Source organism: Marmota flaviventris, chromosome 5 (genome assembly GCF_047511675.1).
Source record: "Marmota flaviventris isolate mMarFla1 chromosome 5, mMarFla1.hap1, whole genome shotgun sequence".
Lineage (NCBI taxonomy): Eukaryota > Metazoa > Chordata > Mammalia > Rodentia > Sciuridae > Marmota > Marmota flaviventris.
The window spans coordinates 4,002,181-4,028,116 of record NC_092502.1 but is presented as its reverse complement, the minus strand read 5'-3'; the positions used below and the strand labels follow the sequence as shown (position 1 = coordinate 4,028,116).

Genomic DNA, 25,936 nt, shown 5'->3' with positions numbered 1-25,936 from the left:
CCAATCAAGTCTGTAAACAATGAAAGATTGAGATTCCTCTGTGTCCACTGAGGAATTTGTTGTGGATAAAACGTTGAGATAGAAGCAATTCGTACATTCTTTTTGAAATGGATTTTTTTTTTAACTTAGAATGGGTCCTACCTTTGCTATAATATATGTATGTATATGTGTATATATGTGTATGTGTACATGTATACATGTATGTGACAGCAAAGGTAGGACACATATACAAATACACATATATGTATATACATATGCATAATATGTGCAAACTAACTCATTCAATTAAAGAAATCTTACAAAAGCTCATTCTTTTTTTTTTTTTTTTGGAACTGGAGATTGAACTCAGGGACACTCTACCACTGAGCCTACATCCTCAGCCCTATTTTTTATTTTATTTAGAGACAGTGTCTCATTGAGTTGCTTAGCACCTCGCCATTGCTGAGGCTGGCTTTGAACTCTCGATCCTCCTGTATCAGTCTCCTAAACCTCTGGGATTACAGGCATGTGCACCATACCCAGCTCAAAAGGTCATTCTTGGGCTGGGGATAGAGCACAGTTGGTAGAGTGCTTACTTCAAATGCATAAATAAGGTCCTGAGTTCAATTCCCAGCACCACAAAAAAAAAAAAAAAAAAAAAAAAAAAACTCATTCTTAGTGAATCTCTCAACCTAAGAAAATGTAATATATGAATTAAGGATGAATTGAAAAAGATTATCAACCCAGCTCTTAAGTGTAGGAGGATTTATTTTTAATCTAAGTATGTGGAAGTCTGTCTACTTAAGGTTCAATTTATTAATATTTCTAGTTAAAGTGATTTTGAATATTTCAGTTTAAAAGAAAGTGATAAAGAAGTTAAAAATAAAAACTCATTTTTACTTTTTTAATCTATCATTAATTTAATAAATACATGTATATTTAGCACCTACTACATGCTTTAACCTCTTTCAGGTATTAGGATACACCAGGGAATCACACAAATAACATGACAGTGTAGTCTACATCATTACTTATTTGTGGATGCTGATTTGATTAATATACAGTTTTTTTAAAATATGATTTATATGTATAATTTTAGAAAATTTGGAAAAAGAAAGAAACTACAGACAAAATGTATATTTCCAAATACCCAGAGTGCTATCACCTAGAGTCAGGCTCCTGGTGCTCTGTCTTAGACACTCCTCCTGTGGCTCACCTACTGGGTCACACAGCAGGGGTTCTAGTCTATAGTCTGTAGCTTGGCTTTTCTGCAGGTCTTTTTTTTTTTTTTTTTTTTTTTTAATGGTTAATGTCCAGCCTGGCGTGGTGGCGCATGCCTATAATCCCAGTGGTTTGGGAGGCTGAGGCAGGAGGATCGCAAATTCAAAGCCAGCCCCAGCAACTTAGCAAGGCGCTAAGTAACTCAGTGAGACCCTGTCTCTAAATAAAATACAAAATAGAGCTGGGATCTGGCTCAGTGGTCAAGTGTCCCTGAGTTCAACCCCGGGAACCACTCCCCACCAAAATAATAATAATAGTTAATGTCTGTGATAGGCCTTTTCTCTCTATAGTGGGAAAATTAATATACTGTTTATGGATCCTGTTTCAGGATAGACCATTTCCATCTGATGTCATTATAGCTCTTCTAAAACCTGAGTGCTTGCAGAGAGAGGCTTGGTAGGGCCTGCAAAGCAGATTGTGTATTCTTTCTTTGTCAGCTGCAGAAATAACGTGACAGACCTATGTGCAGGTCAACCCCAGCTGGAGAAAAGAAGAAGGCCAGCTGCAGGCTTTCAAAGAACATCTCAGCTCACCTCCAAGGCCAGAGGGGCCCTGGGATAAAGCAATGCGCACAGTCACCACTAGAATATATCAGCTGCACAAGTCAGTCCAGCTGCCCAGTGAGAGCTGGTCATGGCAGGCAAGGGCATCAGGAAGCTACCGACCAATGTTCCGCCATGTCATGCCAGGGTGGGCTTCCCTATCCTGCAGCAAGGAGACACTAGCTGGAGACACATTGTCTCTAGAAGGAAGGGAATATTGACATGGCTTGAAATGTATAAAGTGCAGGGCACAGTGTGCATTTGTATGTTCCCACAGGATTAAAGACATCAACCTGTGTGCACCCACAGGCTGCAGGAACTTAGTTTTGGAAGGCCCTGCTCTGTGCTCCTCTCCCACTCAGTCATTGCTATGGTGTGGCTCTTACTTGTTCCTCAAGGGTTCATCTGCGGGAGTGTGGGTGAGCCCCAGAGAGATGGAGATAGAGCCAACAGGGCCAGCCAGAGCCTGTGCCATGCTGTTTGGACTTTCAGTCACCAAAAGTATCAGCTAAATTGTTCTTTTCCTTATAAAGTCAACCCATCTCACGTATCATGTTAAAGTAATGCAAAATGAACTCATGCATTCATCTTCCCCTCTTACTCCCAGCCCAAGTCACATGGTCATTCTTTCCAAGAAGCTTTTCTTCCTATGTGCACCATGATTTCTGATAATGACTCAAGATAGTAATATGTCCTAAGAAATGCTCATTTGTAGTCATTAACTTCATAGTGGATCAAGCATCCTGTTACTGGCTTCTCATTTTGAATGTGGCACACTTATTTTTGAATTGCATATTAATTAAGAATTATGTTGTGAAATTGGGTATGGTGTAGTCTTCCTGCAATCCCAGCAACTTGGGAAACTGAGGCATGAGGATAGTATGTTCTAGGCCAGCTTTAGCAACTTTGCAAGACCCCATCTCAAAACAAGAATTTAAAAACAAGCTGGGAAAGTAAATCAATGGTAGAATACTCCTGAGTTGAATCCTCATTAACACACGTACACACACAAGGTTACACTGTTGAATTAAACATAAATATCCATTTGTGCATCACACTAAATTAATACATTTACTAATGTGTAAATATTTAAATTTTATCTTGGATTAATATTTCAATTTTTTATATATTTTCCAGTAAATTTTAATTTTTTTCTTCATAGGTACATAGTTGATTAATTTATTGCTGCACAGAGAAGTTTGAAATTCTGAAATGAGTTAGCACCATGATATTGGTGATATTATGAGTAGCCTGGCTATGTTGTGGTAACTGCTGTAGATATTTTGGTTCAATAAAAGGAAATGTGTCTAAAACTCAGGCTGAAGTTGCATGCAAGACTATCTATTGCTTAGGTATTACAGAAGGACAGATGATTTGATAGATGGATAGACAACCAAGTGTTTTCTAAAATTTAATTCTATAATTTCATAGACAAAATGATCCTGAACTAAGGTGGAGACACAGTTTGTTGACAAAACCTAAACTCAAATTTGTCAGTATAGGAACTGCCTCAGCACAGGGTCGCAGGGGAAGGATTTCCCAGGAGTGCCAATCAAGGCTTTACTGCCCCAAAGCCCCAGCCCCTCATCCTAACACTGCACCATTGCTAACCTGCAGAGAGGGCTTGATGTGCAATGGGTACGTTAGATGTCCAAGTCCTGCAACCTAAGTTATTGGAAGAATTATTGTCACATATATTATTTTTATTTCTATTTTTTTTATAAAGGACTGGGATTATCTTAATAGTCTATGTCATTTCTTGCTGCATTGTCTGTGTACCTATTTGATCCCCTAGGCTATTATGAATAATGCTTTGCACTCTTCCCAGCAGAGTGAGAGATGACATTGTATTTTATCAATATGTTAATGTCCCAGGAAAAATTGGGCAAAATGATTTCTTTTAAAAATTAGAACCATTCTCTGGAATCAAGTAATTGAGTTAAACTAGTGAATTAGCTGAAGCAACCAGCCACAGAGGATAAATGAACAGGCTCGAAACCACCAGTCACTCTTTCCAGGACAGTCCCATCCTGAAACTGGCAGCCCACTTGCTGTTATCCTGTCACCACCTGGCCCATAACTAGAGAGGGAGCCTTACAGAGGAACAGCTCTGTTTGGAACACACCCTGGAGATAAGGAAACTCAGAACAATTAGCCCCTGAAGACAACAGTGTCCCCAGAGACCTGCACTTCCTCTTCTTTCTCCCATGGTGTTCTGTGGCTGGGGAGCATCCACTGGGTCACATCAGAGCCACATGCTCCACTCTTAGTTTCCACCATGCCTTATGTAGAATCCATGTCACCATAGGGAACAGGCAGAGAAGTCTGTGTGAGCACCAGGGTCACTGCAGGGGCAGGTGGGAACATGGGGTTTGCAAGTTGTCTCAGCTTCAACTGCTCTTGGGACAGTCACGGGATTGTAGATGCTACATCAATAGAATGAAGCTCCAAGGGACACCAAGGGACGAGAACTCGTGACAATTACACAAGCCCTTCAAGGTCCCATCCCACCAGGCAGCTCAAGGGCTGGTAAGGGAGGCCCACGGGGAAGAGGCCAAAGCTGGCACAGCAGGTGGTGAACCTGCCGCAGGTTAGACAGAGGGCATCCACCAGGGCTGGGACGGCTTCCGGATGTAACTGCTGGGACGCGGCTGTCACCACCACATCCACCTAGGAAGATCAGCTCTTCAGAGTAATTTTACTTTTGTAAAGTTAAATTTTGGATGAATATTGCTTTTGAAGGGCCTAGTTAGGGTCACCTACCTTTACTTATACACTTTGAAAATATGTCCATTTCCAAAATAAGTTTATGCCAGAATCTCTAATCTTTTGGATTTTTTGTTGTTCTTTGGTTTTTGTTTCTTTTTTTTTTTTTTTAGGTGATCCTTTTTTTTCTCTCTCTCTCTCTGTTTTTTTTTTTTTTTTTGCATTACAATTCTTAATACACCTTTATACCACAATTTATCATACTTCTGTTTGTATATAAGATATGTTGACACTTGTTTCTTTATTTAAGTGTTTTACCTCCTGTTTCCACTTTTGGGAAACCACCTTCAAACACCATGATGAGTTTTTTCCTGATTTCCCTCCCACCTTGCCTCGAATTAATCCAATAACTATGTCCTTTATCTTCCTTTAAATGTCATAGAAGGCAGAAGAAAATTGTTTTTCCTTTGGCTCATGGTTTTTCCTTCTTGTCCTGCAGTGGAATTTGTGGGAGACCCATACATTCAGACCCTCTTAGCATGGACCTGCAGCAGGAGTGCTCAGGGCCAAGGCATGTTTCTGTATTAAATGTCATCCACAACTGCACGGTGTGAAGCCTGGACCTGCTCTGGCGGCCTCTGAAGAAGTGTGCAAGTCCGTGGCCTGGAGAAGTGCCCCCGCCTTTCTCCTGCGTTTCACACAGACTGGAGACTGGATCCATACGAAGGGCTGGGGTGGCCTCTAAGCTCCCTGGAGAGCTTCCCGGACACCTTGCCCAGTGGAGGCCAGGGAGGCCTGGCATATGTGTCTTCCATTTGTCAGATGGACAATGGGACTTGTGCAGCTGCAGTCAGGGCTGGGCTACCTCTAAAAGCCAGAAGAGCACCCCACGACTTTGCTGTGCCATTCCACCCCAGCTGCCCTGGGATGTCCCTGAGGATATACAAAGCCTCTAGTCCACACTGACCCAAGGGCTTCCACACTGACTGCCTCATCAGCAGTGTAGACATACTGTGTGCGGTGACAATGTGAGTCAGCCATTGGGATCCATTTTCTACCAATAAAAATCACACTTTCTGGAATAGCACACACAACTAGCCCTATCCGGTCTCCCTGGAAGGCCACCTAAGAAGGAGAGATATCAAATTCCTGAGGACCCAGCACACCAGAAAAACAGAGTCCTGCATCTTCGGCCGCTCTCTGCACACTGCTTCCTCTGAATAGAATCCTCGGAATGACAGGGCAGGCTGTATCTGCCAAGCCTCCTGAGCACCAAGTTCAGACATGAGCTCCTTTGTGAGCTTTCAGGCCCATCCCTGGGCTCACATGCTACCTGTGTTCTGCTGCCCCTCCCCCCAGTACTTGGGTCTGGCAATGCCACCCCTCTGTGTCACTATTTTGTCCATGTGCCAGTTTCCCCTGAAGCAGGACGTGCACTCTGGTGCATGGCAGCTGAAATCATCTATTAAACCAGTAAGTGGTGGCCTGCAGCCAGCCTAAGGAACACAGGACAGCACTGTCCAGTCCAGCCCTGTCCACAGCCAGTACTGCTCCCTACATGTGCTCAAGCGGAGACTTTCTCCCACACAGAGCAGATATAAGAGAGATGGCAAGTCTCTCTTGGGCCATCACATATTTTTTTTATATTTCTTATTATATTTATTCCATTAAAAATACTTCCAAAATCTACAAAAGTTAAATGTTCCTCTAATGTAAATTTGCCTCACAACATCCATGGGCCATCACATTTATTAACTTCCTGCAGGAGCTTGACTTGACTTTACTCTGTCCTGGCTCAGAGGAAAGGGACTTGGGAATAAAAATGTGAACAGAATGCATTATTGTCCCTGAATCAGGCAAATTGCATAAAATAATGATACAAACCACTCTTTAAATGTAACATTATCACATAGATACAGTTTGTTGAAATGCAGGTGCGCTACCTGGAGCTCTGGGCATGGAGAGTGCTGGGGAGGGCATCCGCGTCCTCCGTATCCACCTCTGGTAGGCCCTTGGTCCACTTTCACCATCATTGGACCCTGGGAGTGGTCAGAGCTTGGCCCTTCTCCCTGAATTCCTTCCATAGCAGCACCAAGGTGCACTGGGTGCCAGCATCCCTCCCTGGGCAGGGAAGGCTGGTGCTGTGCCTGCAGGGAGTAAGAGACCACCTGGGTGGGCCAGGCTTCAGTGGGGCTTCTGGGGAGAAAACACAGGGCTAGGAGCTCACACTCATTAGGTCAGTGCAATAGAAAACAGGAAACAGGGCTGGAGACACGGTCGCAGTGGAGTGTTTGTCCAGAATGTGCAAGGCCCTGGGTGTGACCCCAGCATGAGCACTGAAAAAGGAAAACCATGAAAAATAAGAGCAGAAAATAGCAAGTGTGGGGAGCTTGTAAAGAAAGTGGAACCCTTGGCACTGTTGGAGAAGCTAGAACTACCTTATGATGTGGAATCCCACCTCCAGGTGCAGACCCACCAGAATAAACCAGGGCCTGGAAAGATTGCATGTGTATCTGTGCTCTTAGAGGCATTCCACATATGGCTGAAATATGGAAGCAGCCCATGAGTTCCCTGACAGAGGAGTTAATAGTCAACTGTGGGGTGTGTGTATGTGTGTGTGTGTGTGTGTGTGTGAAATGAAACATTATTACGGTTACACATGAAGAAATCTGCAACATGCTACCATGAGGATGATTGTTGCAGAGGTGACACTGAGTCAAGTAAGTTGACAGGAAAGACGAGTATCAGAGGACGGCACCTGGGTAAGTCACTGGGAGTGGGCAGGATGAGAGGGACAGAAAGCAGAAAGGTGTCGCCAGCCACGGGGCATACCAAGCAGGAAGTTATTATTTAACAGAGCGACAGCTGTGTACGGTGAAATGTTTAGGAGATTATCATCGTTTTCAACACTATTGATGTATTTAATATTACCGACTCTGTGCTTAAAAACGGGATTGTTAATTAAAAAAAATATATTTTTTTAGTTGTAGTTGGACACGATACCTTTATTTATTTATTTTACGGGGTGCGGGACTTGAACCCAGTGTCTCACACATGCTAGGTAGGCACTGAGCTACAGCCCCAGCCCCCAGAATAGTAAATTTTTTGTTAAGGATATTTCACCCCATTAAAAAAAATGTCAGGATTACAAATGCAGGATGCAATTGCTTAAGTGGAAACAAACAGAGACATTTAACAACCCCAAGCTGGAGGGAAATGCTGAGTCAGACCTGGTGCTCTTGAGGTCTCAGCTCAGGCTGTGGGGCTGGGAGATTGTGGATCCTCAAGCAGAGAGGAGGGTGGGACCCGGGAGAGATGAGGGCCTTGGCCAATAGGGCTCCTCGTAAACAGGAGGCTGTGCAGAGACCAGGAGCCCACCCCTGGAAGGAAGCTAAGGCCAGCAGCAGAGGAGAACGTGGGTTCTGTATTTCAGCCAGCTGATGGCCTCAGAGGAGGCAGGCCAGGGAGGCTAGAGGAGGAGTGGAGGATGGGCAGGGTTCCCCCGGGAGATCCTAAACTCTGCACCCTGAATCGGTCAGGATTAGGGTCAGGAATGGAGAGGCTGAGCATCAGAAACGCGTTAACAACAAGGAGTATTGGCACAAAGATTGTTCAGCCTGAAAGAGAGACCGTGAGAAACAGGAATTCAAGTTAAATAATCAGATGCCCGGGAGGAGCTTCCCACGGGCTACTATCATCCACCCCACCATTGGCCCACTCCTAAGGGAACTTTGTTTTTAAGAACAATGTTATAGACCTCATTAGCCTCCCAGTGTCAGAAAACAAGCTTAAGAAGCAATTTTATGCCTGGCCCTGTGGTGCACGCCCTAATTACAGTGGCTTGGGAGGCTGAAATGGGAGGATTGGGAGTTCAAAGCGATTCTTATCAACTTAATGAGGCCCTTACCAACCCAGCAAGACCCTGTCTCCAAATAAAATGTTAAAAAAAAAAAAAAAAGCTGTGGATGTGGCTCAGTGGTTAAGCACCCCTGGGCTCAAGCTCTGGTGCCAAAAAAAGAAAAAGAAAGAAAGAAAACACTTTGAGCTTTGCGCTTAACAGCTCTAAAACAATAAGTGAGCTCCCCTACCTCACCCCAACCTCCTAAAAACCACCATGATCCCACCAGAAATGATGACCTTTCCTTAGCCTGCCAGTCAGATGGGGGTGTCTGGGTTCAAATGACCCTAATAATCAACTTATCCATGCATGGGAGCCAATAGGTTGCTTTATTGTATTTCAAGTTTTGTAAATTAGATATTCCAGCCTCTGCCAGAGCCATGGGGACAGAACAAGATCATACAGTAACACACAGAATGACACAGATGTCATGTTGGATGCATAATGGTCACCTCTGAATTCTCTCCTACCTTCTAAACTGTCCCCTCCCCCTGCTAGTATTTGCTGAGTGTCATATGTGCCACTCACTCTATGAAGTCCCAATGACATGGCAGTGAAAACAGGAGCCCGCCCCGACCTGAGGCAGCTCATCTTCTGACTCATTATCCTTGCTCCACTTATTTTGTCATCTCTTTTTCTGTCTTTAATTAAATATATCCAGCTTATGCCAGGACCTCTCTTTGGCATGTGGTGCCTCTTAGCTCATGTGACCCTCTGCACAGCCTTGTAAGAGGGCCGCAGCCCTGACCTCCAGTGTGAGATGAAATGCAGCAGGGAAAGTGACCCAGCTCGTCCCAGCCTCTTAGCAAGTGGCACAGCCTGCAACCTGGAACCAGGTCGGCTTCTCTAATTCCAGGCCCACGGCCCTTTCCCTTTCTTCTCAAACCTCACATCTTCAGTGTCCTGCTCGCACCTGAAGTGCTGATCCATTTCACCTCTCCACCTCACCTTTGGGCAGGCAACCTCAGGGTCCTTTACACCCCACTGACTACCAAAGCCCAGGCCAGGATTTGTACTCATAGGCATGAACCTTGGAGGACAGGCCAGGGCCTGAGTCATCTGGCCCAGCCACTCCCTGCAAACTTATCTTGCTGCCACTCCTCAGGCCCAGCATGAGCCTGGCTGGCCGCCTCTGGCCACCTGGTGCCCCAGCTGCCTTCCTCCACACCCGCTGTGTGCACTGGTGGGGGATCTACCTGCAGCTTCACTCACCCCCACACATCAGCAGACCTGGCAGGGTCTTCCTGGACCCTGCAGGCCACTGTAGAATCCTCTGCTATATTCCTGCAGGACCAGTGGGTGATATTTCTCCCAGGTAATAACTTGTAATGACACATTGGCCTGACTCTGTGCTCATCTCTCCCAGTTGACCTCAAGGCTGCCTGAGAGATGAGGTCCTGGCTCTGTTCCTCATCCTCACGCCTCAGGCCCCAGGGTTCCGTGGCTACCAATAAACATAAACATGCACAGACAGACTGATTTGCCAGAAGCACGACCCACTGTCACCTTAAAACTCATCCATAGTGAAATTACACTTTGTTCAGATGACAGACACTCCCACCGACCTGCCAGCCTTCTGGATGACATTAAAGACCTCATTGTACTCCTACAACTTTGCCTCCCCTTGGGGGAGCAGGTCTTTGGTTAATCCCCTACCTGCTCCTGTCTCAGTCTCCCCCCTCCCATAGATGCACTGATGGTGGTGGGAAATGTGCCTTCTAACTAACACCTTGGATTACCTCTTTCTCACTTCCAGTGTATGTGCTGCCCCAATTGTAATACACCAGTCCATACTGGCTGTCAGCAAATGGGTGCCACATTTTTTAAAATATTTATTTTTTATGTGATGCTGAGGGTGGAACCCAGTGCCTCCCACGTGCTAGGCATGCGCTCTACCATTGTACAACCTCAGTCCCAGTGCCATATTTTTTAAACCTTCAGAATTGTTGCTGGGCTGTAGACCTATCATCATTATGTGCATCTATTCAGGTATCTCCTCTTCAATGGTTTCATTTCTTTATCATTAGATAATTCACAGAAGATAGAAAAACTAAAGTTGGTGGAAAGAAGATTAAGAAAACTGAGCATACTATATAAAGAAAAAGATTTAAATAATGACTATGCTATAGGAAGACCATGGAGTGGATTAGCAATAAGGAGAGGAAGGAGCTCAGTTATTCTTCAAATCTCCTGACCCTGGAAACATTAGTAGCTGCTCCACTGCGAAGGTGCACGCCCAGACTCCAGGGAGAAAGGCTCAGCTGGGCTCACCCTTAGGCAAGTATGTGCCTCTGTGTCCAGTTCACCTGGAATATCGTGAAGACCACAGAACCGGGCTACAATCAGCTAATTCCCTTCATCGATGCACTTCAGGTTACTTTGTAAAATCTTGTTAAACTTTGGACTTTTAAACTTTTGAGATAAGTAGTCAAATCTCCATGATGCTTCCCTTTCAGATGACTTAAATGTTGCATTACATCAAAGCACTCAAATAAAAATATTCCGTGGAAGGAAGAGTGAGGAAGAGAGAAAGAAGAGCTCAGCTTCCAAGGAGATAAGGATTACTTGAATGTCAATTTTTACTCCTGTGGTTGAGGGTGTCTGAGTTGTAAATCATCAGCAGAAGTGGTTAATTAAGACTCTTGAACCCCAGCCAGCGATAACCCATCCTGGCCATGAGCCCTTCTCTTGGTGCCAGGCGACAGAGGAGATAACTGGCTCCGCGCGGCAGCGGCAGCCACGCGGCCAGGCGAGGCCAGCACCATGGCCTCCGGGGCGCCCGGGGAGCGGCTCCAGGAGGAGGCCCGGTGCTCCGTGTGCCTGGATTTCCTGCAGGACCCCATCAGCGTGGACTGCGGCCACAGCTTCTGCCTCCGGTGCATCTCGGAATTCTGCGAGAAGTCGGAGAGCGCGCAGGGCGACGTGTACGCCTGTCCTCAGTGCCGCGGCCCCTTCAGGCCCGAGAACTTTCGGCCCAACCGGCAGCTGGCCAGCCTGGTGGACAGCGTGCGGCAGCTCGGGCTGGGCGCGGAGCCCGCGGGGGCGCGCCAGTGCGCGCGGCACGGCGAGGACCTGAGCCGCTTCTGCGAGGAGGACCAGGCATTCTTGTGCTGGGTCTGCGACACCACGCCCGAGCACCAGGGCCACCGCACGGCGCCGCTGCGGGAGGCCGCCAGGAGCTACCAGGTGAGCGCGGGAGCCCGGGGTGCCGAGCTGGGCCGCGGGCCGCTCGTGTAGGACGGAAGGCACCGGGGCACCGAGCGCCCGGCCCGCTGGGTCGTCCTGCCTCGGCTCCCGCTAGCCAGCGCGGGACCGGCTGCTTTCAAGCTGGTCTTTTTCTTCTCGATCCCAAGCCGGCGGGCTGTGCAGTGAGTCTCGGTGACAGCCTTGCACCTCCGTCGTACTTGCTTCCACTGACGGGATTCCTAGGGCGCAGCGTTTGCCTGGTGTCTGTCTAGGTCCCTTAACATGGGCACCAAGGCCACCCTCGGGCTCGGACCTTCGTGAGGAATAGCGTCTGCTCAGGCCTGGACTGTCTGGGTCCCCTGAAGTAGGACCGAGTTGCAAAGGTGCTTGACCCCAAGAGCGCTCCGAGGGACTCTGCACAGGTGTCTTCCCACAGGTGCCCTCTGGTCCTGGGACATACTCTAAACACGTGCCTGTCCCGGAATCTGGAACAGCTGCTAGCACAGAAGAGGTCAAAGCTGTCTTTTTAGTCTACTGGCACAGTTAGCCAAAGCACTCCATCACACTGCAATTAAGTTCCAAGTACCAGCTTTCTTAAAGCGTTCATTTATTTATTCTATTTGTTTGTTTTAAGTTAAGGACTGGGGTATTCACCAGCCAACATTCATCTGGACAATCTTGGAAATTTCTCTCTTGATTTTTCCTCTTGATTTCTATTATCCTCTACAAAGTACAGGTATAGGTGCTCTCTAGCCTACCTAAAAAGTCAAGTATGCTTCTGTCTGTCTAAATCCCCAAAGTACCATACAGAACATGGCTGCTGTGATATCGCTAAAGATGTTCTCTGTTTTCAGTAGTCAATTAGATAAAAAATAAGTACCATCCAAACTCCTTGGTCTGTCAATCAGACTTTCTAGGTTCTGAAGTCCCCTTCCTTCTGCTCTTATACAAGCCAAACATGGGCCCCAGCAAAATTAGCCTAGTCACTCTTGTCCCCAAACATGCCTCTTCTTTCACCTCCTTGCTTTTTTGCTCAGTGTCTTTGGTTCCAGGGAGCTTTCCTCCGTCTACAAGTGAGAATGGCTCTATTTCTTACAAACACCAAACATATGCCTCTTTTTATTCTGATGCCACCATGAATTCTAATGTTACTTTATGTGTACTTTATATAGAGTATTATAATATTTTAAAGTGAATGATATATATGTAAGATTTATTGAATAAGTTTAGAGGTAGAATTTGTATTATTTTCTACTAAAAACATATTTCTGTATGTGTTTTTATGGGAGCTTCCTGTTTTAAAAAGAAAGGCATGTATATGCCTCTTGGAAGGGTCTTATCATTGAAGAGATGTAATTTCTGGGTTTTTGTTTGTTTGATTGTTTGGTAGGCTTTTTTACACTTATTTTACTCCTTTTGAGATGTACAGAATATTGTGGTTTTCACCTAAAGTATTTTATTTTATTTATTAATTTATTTAATGATACCAAGGATTGAACCCTGGGGCTTTACCACTGAGCCACATCCTCAGACTTTTTATTTTTTTATTTTGAGATAGGGTCTCACAAAGTTGCTTAGGGCAGTGTTAAATTGCTAAGGCTGACCTTGAACTTGAGATCCTCCTGCCTTACCCTCTAATTTGCTGAGATTATGGGCATGCACCACCGCACCTGACTTCATTTAACATATTTTAACCAACAAGATTTATTTTTGGTGAAACACCATGACTTATAGTACTAATAACAAACACACTTTTCTCATCGTAATTAATAAGAAATTGTATCACTCTTCAACCTAGCACCAATAGATGACATTTCACCTAATAATGTCTTCATTTCTCTCCATCTATTTTTTACATATTCATTATAAGCATTTTTTTTTCAAAATTGGCACCGTTATAAAATGTACTTATTTGACATTGTAATTCTATTTCTTGTCATTAAGTTTCCTATCGTGTTGATGTAAAATGTTTTGCCACTCATTTTTACATTTTAGTCATTGTAGTTTTACAATAGTAATGGTACAAGGAGTACGATTTTAGATGAATCTTTGCATCTGGTATTAACTGAGTTACCAGTGAAGGTGTCCACCTGCATTCTAGGGAGTTTTCCAGTTGATCCTGCAGGTCCTCACAGTCTGCTCCACACAGGTGAAGCTGCAGATGGCGCTGGAGCTGGTGAGGAAGGAGATGGAGGAGGCGATGATGCAGGAAGCCAATGTGGGGAGGAGGACTGTGCTGTGGAAGGTAGGAGGCCTTGGGCCTGGGGATCTGCAGGCACCACCCTCTTCCTGAGTCTCCATTTGTTGAGAGCCACAGTTTAGTCAGAATGACGCCTGGCATTTTTCCCAGATGGAATGGTTGAAAGGTGACCCTGCTCTGGGATTAGGGCTGCTGGGGTGGGGGGATTAGGGCGGATCCTGCTGGGAATAGGGTGGCTCCAGGATTAGGGCGGATCCTGCTGCCTCTAGTTAGGGAGCCCACTACTTTGGAGTTCCTTTTGAGTTCTCTCAGGGTTCTGAGAGAATTGGCGCACAGAGCCCGGTGGAGGCAGTGTGTTCCCTGGAAGTGTGTGTAGAGTGCTGGTGAGAGTTCGGGAATAAAGGTTGCTGTTTGAACCTACAAGGCTGTGTGGCGGCTCGGTTATTTTGTGCCCAGCCAGACTGCAGCATCCATTCTCCAGCGAGCTTGCCATTTACTTAGGCGCTCCATAGAAACATCTCATGGCCATCCTGAATTGTCCCAGACCCCAAGTGATATTAAATATAAATAGCTTTACTCTCTTGATCTTACTGTGAAACTCACTGCTGGGGTGGGTGCCACCACCTGCTACTGTAGTGTCAAACTGTATTTGTCGGACAGTTAAACAGTGAATGCCACAGGCTTGGTGACAGATGTGGTGCAGTTCCCAGGGGCCATCTATACAGGGAGGGACTGGAGCCTTCAGCCTCCTTGGGTCATCCATCCACGGTCCCCTCTTTCTGCACCTCAGCAGCCCCTCCCCCCTTGTTTTTCTCCTACATTTCATTTACACACAGTGGCTGTGAACCTGGACCACATGCCCTCCTCTCCAGTTCCACAGCTGGAGAGGCTTTGAGTCACCATGCTTGCTGCTGCCATTCATGGCAGAGGCTGGAATGTTGCTTGGCCCCCTACAGTGCCCAGAGCAGCAACTGCACCCCTCAACAGTGAATTGTAGGTCAAACCTGCCACAGTGCCAAGGCTGTGAACCACATATAGTGTCATGTTGGATGGGTTTATTAGGTACACAGTACAGTATATAACATGATCAGATATATTTTATAGAATATTCCTCTTCTTTCTCCTCCAAATCACCATGCTAAAATCATTCTTTATATTATTTTCTTCCTCAAAAATTTAGTTTGATACACTATCTTCATACAGATATTTTCATAAGGACCTTTATTTATTTATTTATTTATTATTGTGCTGGGCATTGAAACCAAGGTGCTAGGCAATTGAGCTACATCCACAGCCCTTTTTACTTTTTATTTTGAAACAGGTCCCACTAAGCTGTAGAAGGTGGCCTCAAACTTGTGATCCTCCAGCCTCAGTGAGTCACTGGAATTACAGTGCACCACTGTACCTGGCTCACAAGGACCATTTTTGCTATATTTTTCTTATGAAATAAGTCTTACCTTCTCCTATTGCTATGTCTATTATAGGTAAAGTTAAGCACTGATTCACAATCTTTATTATTTAAAGGTAATAATATTTAATTTTTTAAAATATTGGCCTGACCACAGATTTATGAAATCAGGAACCCAAGTGCAAGATCTGAATTCCCGCATTTTAAAACCTCCAACGCGTGTCATAACATAGAAGTGATGCTAAGATATCTCGTTCAGAGGCGAGTAGCCATGTCTGAACTTCTTGGTCGCTCATGTTCACATGAGCCAGAACCATCAGGCACAGGCTTGATGGAAAGGAGCTCTAAGTTCTGCAGCAGCACTTCTTCTTTCTTCACATCCAGAGGAAATTGTGGCACTCAAGAGGGTGACATGAAGGAAGCTGGGCTGCCGCGGCCTCTCCACCCCGTCATCCCTGGTGCACCCCTGGACTCCCCTCCCTGTGTCAGTGCTCAGCCCTCTCTCCAGCAGCCTGCCCTGGGAGACAGTGTGCATTTCTATGCCTCTCGGGAACCAGAATGTGGAATGCAGAGTCAGTGTCCCTGAGGAGAAGGCCAAGAGTGTATGAATCAGTGATTTAGAAAATAGTAAAGGAGGTAGGAATGCAAAATGGGAAGAAGGAAGTGGGAGACCTTGGCGCTGTGGCCAGTGGGCCATCAGCTCCTTGTCAGGAGGAGTAGGCACTGTCCCCGTAGGCTGTCGCTCAACAGCACTCAGCCTCTGCGGTGGATGGCAGCAGTAGGCGGCACCTCCCCGAGAGGGGCGATCCAAAGTACCTCCAGTCATTTGGGGAGAACTATTATTTGGATTAAAAATTATATATATATATGTCTTTTATAATAATTTTGATGATAATTTATGTCTTTCAATTAAACCAAGAAATTATCAGGTTTAAAAACAAAACAGACAACCCAAGGTGCAGATGCTTTGGGAGGGTGACTTGCCGCTCATGCTCAGTTTAAAGCTGGGTTTCTAGCTACTAATTTCAAGAGAATAACATTTAGATGCGATCCCCTGTGCACAGTGTGATCCTTAGGTTCAGTCAGACACCGACATGTGAGGGCCAGGTGTGCCTCAGGGGCAGAGCGCTTGCCCAGCCTGAGTGAAGCCAGGGGCTCTGTCCTCAGCACCAGGAAAGCAACAACAAGAGCCGTGATGGGAGATTTGGGTAGGGGCTGGTGTAATAGCCTGGAGTGAGTGGCCTGCGTGGCAGTTAGCTCTTCTGGGCTCTGCAGAGGACACGGCCTTGTGCTGGTTTCTTGCTTCTCCTGGGACAAGAGAACATCTGTGTGTTCTCCTGTCACATTGTCCCTCACAGCCCAGGCCTTCTGCTCTTCCTGGCCACCCATCCAGCAGCAGAGCCAGCCCTCTGCTGTGGGGCCACACAGGCTCTCGGAGGTGCCCAGATGATCCCCACGCTTCTCTTTCTGCTGCATTTGACTCGTGATATTGAAATCCGCTTGTCAAAGGCCTTGCCTCCGGCCCTGCAGCACAAGGGGGCCCATGGGCACAGTCTTCCCAGACTCTGAGCTTGAAAACCCCACCGGCCGCCTCTCCTGTTCCCGGCCTCTGGTTTCTGAGGTCCTCCCCAGAGGTGCAGAGCGAGGCGGGGGTGGGTTCGGGGGTGGGGGTTGATGCGGGACGTCCCTTCTCTGGCTGCCCATCCCACACACCTTGCCCCAGCCTGATGGGGTCTCCTGTTGCTCCAGGAGAAGGTGGAGATGCAGCGGCAGCGCTTCAGGTTGGAGTTTGAGAAGCACCGTGGCTTTCTGGCCCTTGAAGAGCAGCTGCAGCTGTGGAGGCTGGAGGAGGAGGAGAGAGCCACCCTGCAGAGACTGCGGGACAGTAAGGACCAGCTGGCCCAGCACAGCAAGGCCCTCAAGGAGCTGGCAGAGGAGCTGGAGGAGAGGTGCCAGCGCCCAGCCTTGGGGCTGCTGGAGGTGAGGTGGCCTCAGGAGGCCAGGCCCACAGAGGCTGAGGGGATGGGGACAAGCCTTGGCATGGGACACGAAGGCACCCAGCTCTCTAGGACAGAGCTCAGCAGTACTTCCTTAGAAGGCATCTTACGACCGAATACTGGGCCCTGAGTCAGGATGAACCCAGAGGACCATTTAGCTCATGCAAAAGACAAAAACTTCAATATGTGATGAGTTAAAATTAATTATTTATGGAATCGTGAACAGCTGGGGCAAGGATAAGGTGCACCATTCTGGCTGAGAAACCGTCCTTTTATCAAAGATGATATTGCTGATTTTCATGAATGTTCAACCCCCAAAGCCTCTGGCAGCCCATTTCATGGAAAATAGCCAGAAGTATGAGCAGTGCTTCACCTAGTCCAGCTTGAAATTCCTGTGTTAAGTCCTAAGGGGAGTGTATGGTGGGAGTGTATGGACTCCAGGCATGGTGGGAGTGTATGGACTCCCCTGCAGATTTCTCAATCTGTTGGGACTTCAGAGCAGCCTTTTTAAAGTTTTAATTGGAGACAGGGTCTCACTCAGAGGCCCAGGCTGGCCTTGAACCGCCCCCTCCTGCCCCAGCCTCCCCAGGGTCTGGGGTCACAGACACAGCTGTTCTGCCCCACAGGTGTTGTTCACAGGGCTGCCTGCAACAGAAATTCATTCACCTGGTACTTTTCTCTGTACCTTGCCCCAGTGACAGGCAAGGATTCTAACCTAAAAGAGAGTGCAGATCCCCACTGAGTGGCTGGCCCACAGTGTCCCAACTGACTCGCCTCTGGACACTGCAAGTTCCAGGCACATAAACCCAGTCGCTGTCTTGTGACATTTGCAAACACAGTTGTCAATATTGTGGCATCTGATGGGGAATCACTAAGTAACTGCATGAAACGCTTTTATCTACCAAGCACTTTATTCAATCTGTCCATTCTATCTTCATTCCCATTACCAATGTCATGGCTGTGCTCATTTCCTAATGAGTAAACAGAGAGCCAGAAAGAAATTAATTTTTCAAGTATAGGTGGCAAGTAAGCACATGAACGTTGGCATTTTCAAAAATAATATTCACTGCATTATCTCAGGTAACATCTCATTTAAAATGAGTATTTCTTTGCACCATATAAATGTTAAAATGGTTTATAGTACAAATCATAGTAAGAATATAGTCTTACATAATTTTTGTCTGTGTCCTCTCTCTTTCTTCTCTGATACCAATGATCTTCATTTTACCCCACTGGCCAAGCCCCAGGCCGATCATGTCCATAAAGGACAAGGCAAATGGTTTCCCTGCATTCATGCCTTGTTGAAATTTGTCCGACCGTTGACCACTTTTAGGGAAGAAGACAAGTGTTGGAGGTGACCTTTTTGTTACCCGCTTTGAGATACACTGTTGCTGGATAGTAATGACTTCCTTTCTTATCTCCTTAGACAGTTAGTAGCTTTGTCTGTTGGTTCAGAGAATTCGAATTTGAAGATGACTTTTTCTGGAGTACTGGGACAGACACAGGGCCCTGTTCAAGTCAGGCAAGCCCTCGACCATGAGCAATATGTCCAGTCCCAGGATCTATGCCGTACTTATCTCTGTTCCTCGAGTAAATTCCGAAAACATGTAGGATTTTTACCCTAATTCTATCTGTATAAAATGCAGAATGTAACTGTTAAAATAGCCCAATAACTAGAGCTATCAGTTGACAATCCACAGTTGATGGATAGGTTTCATGGGAATTAATATAAACTTTGTGTAGTCTGACTCTGTTCTAATTATATTCCTGATTTTTAAATTTTAGAGTCATGTGAGAATTCAATTATAGCCTTTTTTGCCTTTAATTAACAGAGATTCACTGTCACCTGCAGTCTTATGTTGCTTGTTAATTATTTCCAGTACATTCTAAAGACATTTTCGTGGTGTGTCCCCAGTCAACTGTGGGAAGCACTTACACCTGCTTGTGTCTCTTACTTCCAGGGTGTGCAAGGAGCCCTGAGCCGGTAAGTGTACTTTCCACTCCAGTGAGGGAGCGGGGGAGGCGGAGAGGGCTGGTGTGGCCATGCTGACATTTCCAGGTTCTCTGCTCTTCTCAGAAGTAAGGCTGTGATGCGGCTGGAACCAGAGACCATCCCCATGGAACTGAAGACCACGTGTCGCATCCCTGGCCTGCGGGAAATGTTGAGGAGATTCCAAGGTGGGTGGAGCCCTGGAGCCTGGGAACTGATGCTGAGAGTGTGGGGCTTACTGCTGCCCTTACTGCCCTGGCCTGTGGCCACAGCAGAGCAGCCACAGCAGAGCCTCAGGTCTCTGAAACTCACTGTGTGAGTGTGCTCTCATATGCGAGGGAGCTCACAGGGTGTCGTGGCCTCTCACCTGGGGCCCAGCCTGGCAGACCTCCAGCTCCTTCCCGGGTACAGTGCGTCAGCCCTGCCCAGCAGAACATGTGGGTGTCTCCCTCGAGGAGTCCATCAGTTCTCCAGGGTTGCCCCGCTGGCTCCCACTCACTCAATTCTGACACTGTCCACCTGCAGGCATCATCGAATCCCACAGGTTGAGGGCCTGGTCCCGCAAAGCTGTGCCCTGCTTCAGGAGCAAGGAACAAGCAGGCTGTGGCTTGTGCCTCTGACCAGCCAACTGCAAAGCAGCTTTCCCAGGACCCGCTCTATGAGCGCGGTTTGTTTGCTAGAGCAGCTCCCAGAACTCAGACCCTACTCACACTTGGTCAGTTATTGTACAGGGTGTTGCAGAGGATGGGGACCAGAAGCCAGGTGGAGGAAACCAACAGGGTGGTATGGGGAGGGGCAACACACCCTCTCTGGGTGCTCCTTGCAGGATCTCCTTGTGTGCAGCCACTGTCAAGCTTCGCCTTTGGGTTTATGGAGGCTTCATTTAGCAGGCATGACCAGTGACACCACTGGCCACTGCTGACTCCTGGAGCTTCAGCCCCGCTCTCCTCCCAGAGGCAGGGGGATGTTGGACTGAAGGTTCTATCCCTTTAATACAAAGGGGGTTCCCTGGAAACCAGCCCCATCCTGAGGTCATCGAGGCCTACAAGCACCAGCCATCTCATTAGCATGCAAAAGAGTCCCTTGTCTCAGGACTTTTGGGAACTGGTGTGTCAGGACCTGTAGACCAAAAATACACTGCACTCTCTCACCATGACTCAAGCACTGCCCTTGGCCTTCCTGAGGATTTCAGTGTTGGGGTGAGTCTGGCTGTGAAGGGGTGGAACAGTGCACCTGCCTGCAGGAAGGGGGAGGGGACATTTGTGCACAATCCAAGCGGATGCCAGTCAGGGACACCCAGAGGGTCTGCATGAAATGGCTTTCATGTTGTTCTGTAAAATAGTGACGATTCAATATTTTTACTATTTCCTTTTAAAATCTACTTTGCACCACATAATACAAACTGTGGCTTCCCAGGGACAGTCTTGTCCTGTAATGAGAAAACCTACCTCAGTTGTAGCACCCAGTGACCCCCCCCCCCGTTTGGTGGACAGGTGAACATACACTAGCCATGTGACTTGATGAGGGCCTTCGCAGCACACCCCCAGACTCTGTCACCTCCTATGCTTTTCCTTTTTACCGAAAGAAATAGTTAGTGAATGAATCCAGCCCATGCTGCCTAGTTTATGCTGCCCTTTCTACCAGTGGAGTGAATCATTGAAGAACAAAAGCAAATCAAATGTGCTATGACCGTGATTCACGGTGCAAATACTGACTTCAGTTACCCAGGCACACGGCTATGAGGAGAGGACACGGGCTTCTGTAGAGTGTGATGAGGGTGGCCAGAGGCTCCAAGTTTGAACTAGATGAGGGGAAACAGTGACGTCCACTAATTTCTACAATTGATGCATGTTAATAATCATAATAATAGAAAGAAAAAGCTGCGCAACAGGGAGAGGAGCAGAGCGTCGGGAAGCAGGAAGTGCGGCAGGTGTACTGGGACGTGAGGACAGGATGGTGAGGGCAGCCCAGGGGGAGGGCAAGGAGGACAAGGCAGCAGGGCTGGAGAGGTGGGCTGCTTCTGTGAGCGGCACTCAGCGGGAGAGCACAGGGTATTCCTGGGGAGACAGCACGGTAGGACTGGCATGGTGTGCACATCATCCCGGTGCTTTATTGTGATGAATTAAAGTCACCAAGACAGCAGCTGGTGTCCTTTGTCACTGATCAGTAGCAGATGAGTGTAGGTGACCCCCAGTGTTGGTATGAAAGGTTCCAAATGGCCACATCCTTGGCCGGCCATGGAAGCGGAGCTGCTGGGATCTGCTCCTGAATGAGCTGTGTGTTGTGGTGAGAGGAGAGTGAGGAGGACCCAGGGTCTTGGACCCCGAGAACTGCCACACAAAACGGCTGGTTGTGCTGATGGCCATGCTGCAGGCAAGGCCCAAGAAGGGCAACTGGCTGGTTTGGGGGCAGGTTGGTGCTGTGGCAGGTACTGAGCATCCAAAACTGGCCAGGGAGGCAGATGAGTTCACAATAAGGACCTTCAGGGGAGAGGCCAGGCTGGCAACACGCACTGCAATCAGTAGCGGAGGACTGGAGTTGACTGGAGAGTTGAGTGAGCCAACCTATAACCATAGGGCGTGAGCCGGAAAAGAAGTCCCCAACTTGGCACTGCAGCTTGTCCTGGGGCAGTGACGGAGGAGGGGGGAGATCAAGAAGGAGGGAAGCATGGGCGCTGGTGAGTCTGGAAAAGAGTAGGAGTCTCTCCAGGACAGTCAGGTCCTCATGGTGCCGACTGACACAGGAGCATCCCTTCACCACCCTGGTGGCCACTGGGCAGGTGGGCAGGACAGTTTGTTGTGTGCGATGGTCCCATTATCCTTGATAGCTAGGTTTAGGAGAAAGGAACAGGGAGAACTAGTCAAAGCTCGTTCACAGATTTCTTTGGCTAACAATGGAGCTGAGCATTGTGCAAAGAGGTGGCATGTTAAATGAGCCCGGCAGTCCCACAGGAGCCACATTCCAGGCTGGTATTTGCTTCCTCTGGAGTTGGGAAACCAGGTACAGTCTTTGAATCTCCTCATCAATATTGTGGGGTGGTAATAGCCACATTAGAGGTGGCTTCCTAGCCGGGTTTGATGGTACATGCCTGTAATCCCAGCGGCTGGGGAGGCTGAGGCAAGAGGATCATGAGTTCAAAGCCAGCCTCAGCAAAAGCGAGGTGCTAAGCAACTCAGTGAGACCCTGTCTCTAAATAAAATACAAAATAGGACTGGGGATGTGGCTCAGTAGTCGGGTGTCCCTGAGTTCAATCCCCGGTACCAAAAAAAAAAAAAAAAGAAGAAGAAGAAGAAGAAGAAGGTGGCTTCCTGATTTAACATAGGTAATGAACACACAGAGCCTAATGATGTGGCCAGTTAGGTTTAGGTATCCATAGAAGTTCATGACGTGTGGCTTGAAGATGAATTAGACTAGTACGAGTAGTAACTGTTTTTGCCATGACCTTAAGGTCTATTAATGAATTTACTACCTTTGAGTACTTATAAGGAAGTACTCTGGTTTTGATGTAGATGTGTTTGCCTACTATGTATGTGAGTCAATCCTGCACCAGTCTTGCTGGGACTCCACAGTACATGTTAGATGGTCCTCCTCTTGCGGAACCAATCACTACAAACAGCCACTTTAGACAACATCCACTAGTAAGCTCACAGGTCCAAAGATCAGACTTGCAGGTGGGAGAAGCTGGCTCCCTTGCTTGGGTTAGGGTCTCTGAAGGCCAAAACCCAGGGGTTGGCTGCACTGAGCCTCTCTGAGGAGTCTGGGGAAGGACTTTCCAGCTGGAGTTCCCTGCAGCTGCAACGCCACGGTCCTTGTTTTCCTGCAAGCCATCATTTGGGCCACTCTGCTCCAGAGTGCTCTCACCTTCCCCTCATGTGACCCTCCCCTTCCACCCTGGCAACGCTGTATCAGAGCCAAGTCTAAGACTCTCTTCTGCCACCATCCTGATAGCTAGAGGACTTTCTAGTTTTAAAGGGCTCGTGGGATTAGGTCAGACCCTCCCAGATAGCCTCTGCTGTCCTAGAATGTCACATAATCATGAAGGTAATAACACCAGGGCGTGGAGTCAGGGCATCTAGCTTACAATTCCCCCACCACAGTCACACCACTTTGAAAGTAGTGGATTTCATATTAATGAAATTATCCTATACGTTTTAAGAAAAACAATCCCCAAGCAGTTTATAAATTTCATGCCAAGCGCAGATGATCCTAAGTGCACCCAAGAGCTCTGGGTGCAAATGCAAAGTTGCCTTCGACTGGGCGTTTGGCTTCCCAGCAAGCTGACAGCGCTGCTGTCCTAATGGCCTGGTTAAGGCCGCCCTGGGCGCCCCAGCAGATCAAAGACGTACTCAGACCCTGGAGAAAGGCCTATTTCTTGGGGCAGTCTGAGAGAGGGCGTTGCGGACGCTCACCCCCGGGGCGTCTAGTCCTTCCCGTGCATTCACGTGTCCCACCACTCTCTGCAGTGGACGTGAAGCTGGACCCTTCCACGGCGCACCCCAGCCTCCTGCTGACAGCCGACCTGCGCAGCGTGCAGGACGGGGAGCTGTGGAGGGACGTGCCCCGCAACCCCGAGCGATTCGACACCTGGCCCTGCATCCTGGGCTTGCAGAGCTTCTCATCAGGGAGACACTACTGGGAGGTGGTGGTGGGAGCGTGGGCCGAGTGGGGCCTGGGCATCTGCCAGGACTCGGTGCAGAGGAAGGGGGAAGCCACGCCATCCCCGGAGAACGGCGTCTGGGCCCTGTGGCTGCTGCGCGGCTGCGAGTACATGGTGCTGGCCTCCCCGTCCGCGCCCCTGCTGCAGCTAGAGCGGCCGCGCCGCATCGGGGTCTTCCTGGACTACGAGGCGGGCGAGGTGTCCTTCTACAACGTCACGGACGGGTCCTATATCTACAGCTTCAGCCAGGTGTCATCGGGTGTCCTCCGGCCCTACTTCTTCGTCTGCGACGAGGCGCCGCTGATCTTGCCACCGATGGCAGAAGCAGAGGCAGAGAACTGGGCATCCGGGGGCCACCCTGACCCTCCTCTCGTGGGCGACCTTCAGTCCTGAAGTGCTGTGCTCAGGGTCCTCCCGCAGCCAGTCCAAGGGCCCTGGAGAGCGGCGGAGGAGGGACCTACAGCTTCACCAAGTGCCCAGCTCAGGGCAGCCTCTTGCTCGGGCCTGAGGAGGTTCCTTGAAATCCAAGCAGACAGGAGATGCTGTGTATGCGGGAACGTTGGACCTGGAGGGTCTCCTCAAACTATTCCCGGATGGCCCCCCACTTACTCGATGGCTTTTCTTTCAAATTAATAGTCTCCTATTAAAGAGTTCTGTACGTTCGTTATAATTTCCATTCTCTTCAGTATCTTCCCATCCCGAGGCTGAATCTCGAGGCTGAGAGATGGAAACCCTGCAGGGGGCCCGAGCAGACTGAGGCTGCTCCCTCCCGGACACTCCCCCCTCACCTTCCTGGCTGGCTCCTCCTCTGTCTCATTCCTTGTCCACCACCACCACCACCACCACCACCACCACCCCGCCTTTTTTTTCCCCCTAGATACCTCTGGTTGTTTAAAGTTTCATTTCCTTTTACATCAACATATTCAAAATCATCCTTCACAAGTGTGTGTTTCTAGTCACAGTCTTCACTTGCTTTCTGTCTTTATTCTGGGAACAGTTTTTGAGGGTCGTGAAATTCATTGCTCCAACCATAAAATGGATTTCAATCTTCTCTCTATACCTCTGCAAATGTTTGTAAAAGTAGGAATGCCCTAGATATTTGATCCAACTGGTTTTCTTCAGGGTCAGGAGGGAATAAAGAAGGTTTGCATCAGCTTGCCAAAGGGCTGCACCCATTCATGGGGCCAGGGGACAGCTGCAGCCTCCTGCCTGCTCAGGGAACTGGCCCCAGGACTGCAGCAGGTGTCCTTCACTTGGGGTCTCCTGTGCCTGGAACAATTTACTGGCCTTCACAGTATTAGGGTAGGTATTTAAGGTCATGATTGATGTGACTAGTTTAAATTAACTGTGTTATTTAAATAAAATGGTAATGTTGAAAATGAAAGGATAACAATAACTATTTTTGAAGTATATTCTGTACCTTTCCAACAAAATCCTTTAAAAGTCATGGAAGACCCCCTATTCTGTACCTTTGTATTCATTTTTATCTAATATGTAATTGCTAAACCAATATTGTAATATTCTAATGCTAAATGCTGAAATGATGAACAAATATAAATTATGAGCAAATTTAATTAATGTTATCTTGATAATCTGTCCAAAGTGTATTCTTCCTTTTTAACTCCATCTCAAAGTTCAAGATGCTTTGTTTTCTTCCTGGAGATTTCTGCGACTGTCCTTCCCTGGCCTTGCAATCATGTGAATGACAAATTTATTTTCAGATTTTTAATTGTTTTGATGACAAGTAAGTGCTTGCCCTCTCTGCCTCTCATTTGCAAACAGAAGAGGTAGAAAGATGTTGTAGAAACCAAGCTGTCTCTGATGTGCAAGCAGTGCAGGGGACAGCTCTGCAGTGCAGCCTTCCCCACCGGGATGACAAAGGCTCTCTGGGGTGAAACCTCCAGGGACCCGGCCATTCTCTGGGACAGGAAGCCTTCTCTGTGGGAAGTGGCAAGTCTACAAGCCTCTGCTCTCTCTGCAGGGTGAAGGGAGCCTCAGGAACATCGCCTGCCTGCCCTGGAACCTGACAGCCTTGTCTCAACAGTGGCCTTGAGACTTTTCACCTCCTGGGTTTTATTTTGATTTCTGTGGG

General features: G+C 47.7%; 1 protein-coding gene across 5 annotated transcripts; it reads left to right on the top strand.

Annotated features, from left to right (window-relative positions):
* The first annotated feature begins 11,118 nt into the window (after positions 1 to 11,118).
* LOC139705732 (E3 ubiquitin-protein ligase TRIM58-like) lies at positions 11,119 to 25,418 on the top strand. 5 transcript variants are annotated; one of them, XM_071611926.1, is made up of 6 exons: positions 11,120 to 11,592; positions 13,694 to 13,837; positions 16,950 to 17,180; positions 19,159 to 19,181; positions 19,257 to 19,375; positions 23,651 to 25,418. In XM_071611926.1, exons 1-6 carry the CDS (start codon positions 11,170 to 11,172, stop codon positions 24,235 to 24,237), a joined length of 1,527 nt encoding a protein of 508 aa, XP_071468027.1. In that variant the 5' UTR covers positions 11,120 to 11,169; the 3' UTR covers positions 24,238 to 25,418. The 5 variants fall into 5 exon arrangements, with proteins under 5 accessions (XP_071468032.1, XP_071468027.1, XP_071468030.1 ...); XM_071611929.1 differs by having other exon boundaries at positions 11,122 to 11,592; positions 13,742 to 13,837; XM_071611928.1 differs by having other exon boundaries at positions 11,122 to 11,592; positions 19,275 to 19,375.
* The last annotated feature ends 518 nt before the right edge of the window (positions 25,419 to 25,936 follow it).

Coding starts and splice junctions, on each gene's coding strand:
- LOC139705732 (XM_071611926.1), top strand. CDS start 11,170: ATGGCCTCCGGGGCGCCCGGGGAGCGGCTCCAGGAGGAGGCCCGGTGC. Junction 13,838..16,949: donor GGAGGACTGTGCTGTGGAAG/GTAGGAGGCCTT, acceptor CTGTTGCTCCAG/GAGAAGGTGGAGATGCAGCG. Junction 19,376..23,650: donor AATGTTGAGGAGATTCCAAG/GTGGGTGGAGCC, acceptor CACTCTCTGCAG/TGGACGTGAAGCTGGACCCT.